This window comes from Vitis vinifera, chromosome 15 (genome assembly GCF_030704535.1).
Source record: "Vitis vinifera cultivar Pinot Noir 40024 chromosome 15, ASM3070453v1".
Taxonomy (NCBI): domain Eukaryota; kingdom Viridiplantae; phylum Streptophyta; class Magnoliopsida; order Vitales; family Vitaceae; genus Vitis; species Vitis vinifera.
Genome location: NC_081819.1, coordinates 15,966,840 through 15,969,402, shown reverse-complemented (window position 1 = coordinate 15,969,402; position 2,563 = coordinate 15,966,840). Strand labels below are relative to the sequence as shown.

General features: G+C 42.3%; 1 protein-coding gene across 1 annotated transcript; it reads right to left on the bottom strand.

Moving 5' to 3' along the window:
• Window positions 1–561: 561 nt before the first annotated feature.
• On the bottom strand, window positions 562–1,970 carry LOC100256420 (ethylene-responsive transcription factor ERF038). Its single transcript, XM_010663062.3, has one exon. It carries the CDS (start codon window positions 1,886–1,888, stop codon window positions 1,121–1,123), a length of 768 nt encoding a protein of 255 aa, XP_010661364.1. The 5' UTR covers window positions 1,889–1,970; the 3' UTR covers window positions 562–1,120.
• Window positions 1,971–2,563: the final 593 nt, after the last annotated feature.

Below are 2,563 nucleotides of genomic sequence, written 5' to 3'. Positions count from 1 at the left end.
TCGTATGTTGTCTTCTCACGTTATCCATAATCGTTGGTTAATTTTTTTCTTCTTTATTCTTGAGCCAATGGTGACATGAAGTGTGGCCAAAATGATTGAGAAATGGACTATAAAAAAAGGGAGTTACATAGTGAAGGTGAGATCACACAGCACCATTGAATAGTGGGTCGAATAGGTTTGTTAATGGAACATAGCCGTTTGCTTTCTCTAATGATAAACTTTCACTAAAGTGATTCATATTTTAACTCAAAAACCACTTTAATTCGAAGAAGTTGTCGTCTTCTTGGGCACCTCCATGTGTGTCCACACAAAGTGTGGGGGACTACCCAAGATTTCTTTTGGTTAATCATGATGTGATGCAGCCAGAAATATTCTACCAAGATCATCTTACACATGGCTCATGGCTCATGGCTCATGGCTCATGGCTCATTGCCTTTGCAGTTTAATAGTGCCACCAAAAGAAGAAAGAGGTTGTCATGACATCACTCTTGTATGAAGCATTCATCTCCACTGGAGCAAAAGGTGTGAAGGCTCTCTAGATATATAGGAAATGGGAAAGCATTAAGTTAAGAGTCAATTGCATTAAAGTTTCACCAAACGGGTAGCCCAAAATAGAAATGTGGGTAACAACTAACATCGGAGTCAATAGCATTAAAACCCTAATAACAAAACCCTAGCTAATGATGTTAAAAAATTAAAAAGAAAAAGAAAAAAGACACCCAACTTGGAGTACTACGAGCTAGCTAGATCATCAGAATCCACATTATTACACTCATCATATACACAGAGAATTTATTTTTCACACATATTGTGGTCGTATATCATGGAGGACCCAAAGGTTAATTAGGCCCCCTTTGTGATATTAAGGGTGCATGTTAGAAAAGAAAAAGAGAAATGCAACCACCCTCTTTCAATGGAGGCATATCCAATATGAACCAAAGTAGAAACAGCACAACCAACCCTTCTACTTTCTGATGATGATTTTAATTCTCAACTTATCTGTTGGGCTTTTCTTCTTCCTCTTTGGGTGTATGGAGAAGGCAGTGACACGCAGTTCCCATCAATGTGATGGCCATGGAAACATAGTCCAGTTGATAGATAGATAGATAGGTAGATACTACTACTCCCATAAAAATGGCTCCTCCACCGGCCGGAATATGTTATCAGCCCCTCCGGCCGGCTGCCATAACGGATAGTAGTAGTAGCAAAACCTATCTCCGGTAAGGTCCATGACATCCATCACTATATCAGGGAGGTCAAAAAACGCGTCATCGTTGTCTACTGACGTTGAATTTGATGACTCCAGCGTGTTTTCCGATGATACGGGGTGCTCAGCTTCAACTTCCGTCTCATCAGGCTGCGAGAATGTGGTGTTGGCCGCCTCCGCCGCCGCGGCTTGGATGTCCTTAGGGGAGGTAGAGGCGGGGCGGGGAAGCGCGTGCGCCAATTCAGGGAAATTGAGGTGGGGAGAGCTACCCTTGATGGCGAGCGCCGCCACATCGTGTGCCCGAGCTGCCATTTCCGCCGTAGGATACGTCCCTAGCCAAATCCTAGACTTCTTCTTGGGCTCCCGGATCTCCGACACCCATTTGCCCCAATTTCGCATTCGCACTCCTCGATACGTCGGATGCTGCTTCCCATCATTCTCCGTCTTCTGCCTCTTCCTACTCTCATTCCCATTTTTCATTCCTTGTACTTTTCTCCCACCTTGTCTCGGCATGTCATCCTCTGAATTCCCTCCCGGAAAGGGAACCAATTCATTGGAAGAGGACGATGAGGATGATGAGGAGGAGGAGGAGGGGAAAGAAGATGAAGAGGAAGTGGAGGTTGAGGAAGAAAGAATATTGAAATTGTCTTGAGCATCACTCTCTATGTTGAGCTTTTCCATGATAGAGAGATTGCTAGGCTTGTTGGTGTATGCCTAAAAGAGGGAGTGTCTGAGTGGTGGCACAAAAAAAAAAACATAGAGGGGTTGGCCTTTTATGATCCCTCGTAAAACAATCACAATAAAAAGAAAAGAAAATAAAAATGGAAAGAAAGAAAGAAAGAAAGGACAGGGGCCTAGACACAAAGGGGGCCCCACAATATAAGGGCAATATTTGAAGAATAATGCATGGGTTTGATAACAATTTGTTAGGGTATATGGTGTATTCTAATGTCAATACATGACCATTCATTGATGCCACACTATTTTTCAATGTTTCATGAGTCTTGAGTGATGTGATTTGGACTTAAATAAAGAATGGCTGATGGCTGATGGTTGAATGGCTGAATTAATGGCAGGCCTCAAATTTTAGGTTCACCCAACCCCATGAATTTCACATGGATTTCAAATCAATTTGTAGGGTCCCCTATGAAGATGATGATGCCCTTCCTTTGAGACTGGAGTCCTCAAAACTTGACCCTCTTTCTCTACCCCCTAAGAACTCCCATGATTTGAGTTGGCCTGCCATTTAGCTTCATTTATTTTGTTATTAAAAAAATATTCTTCCACTGACTTCTGTTCATATTTCATGCACTCCCATATTCACAGCTAGCATTTAAAATGATTTAAATGTCATAA

Coding starts and splice junctions, on each gene's coding strand:
- LOC100256420 (XM_010663062.3), bottom strand. CDS start 1,888: ATGGAAAAGCTCAACATAGAGAGTGATGCTCAAGACAATTTCAATATT.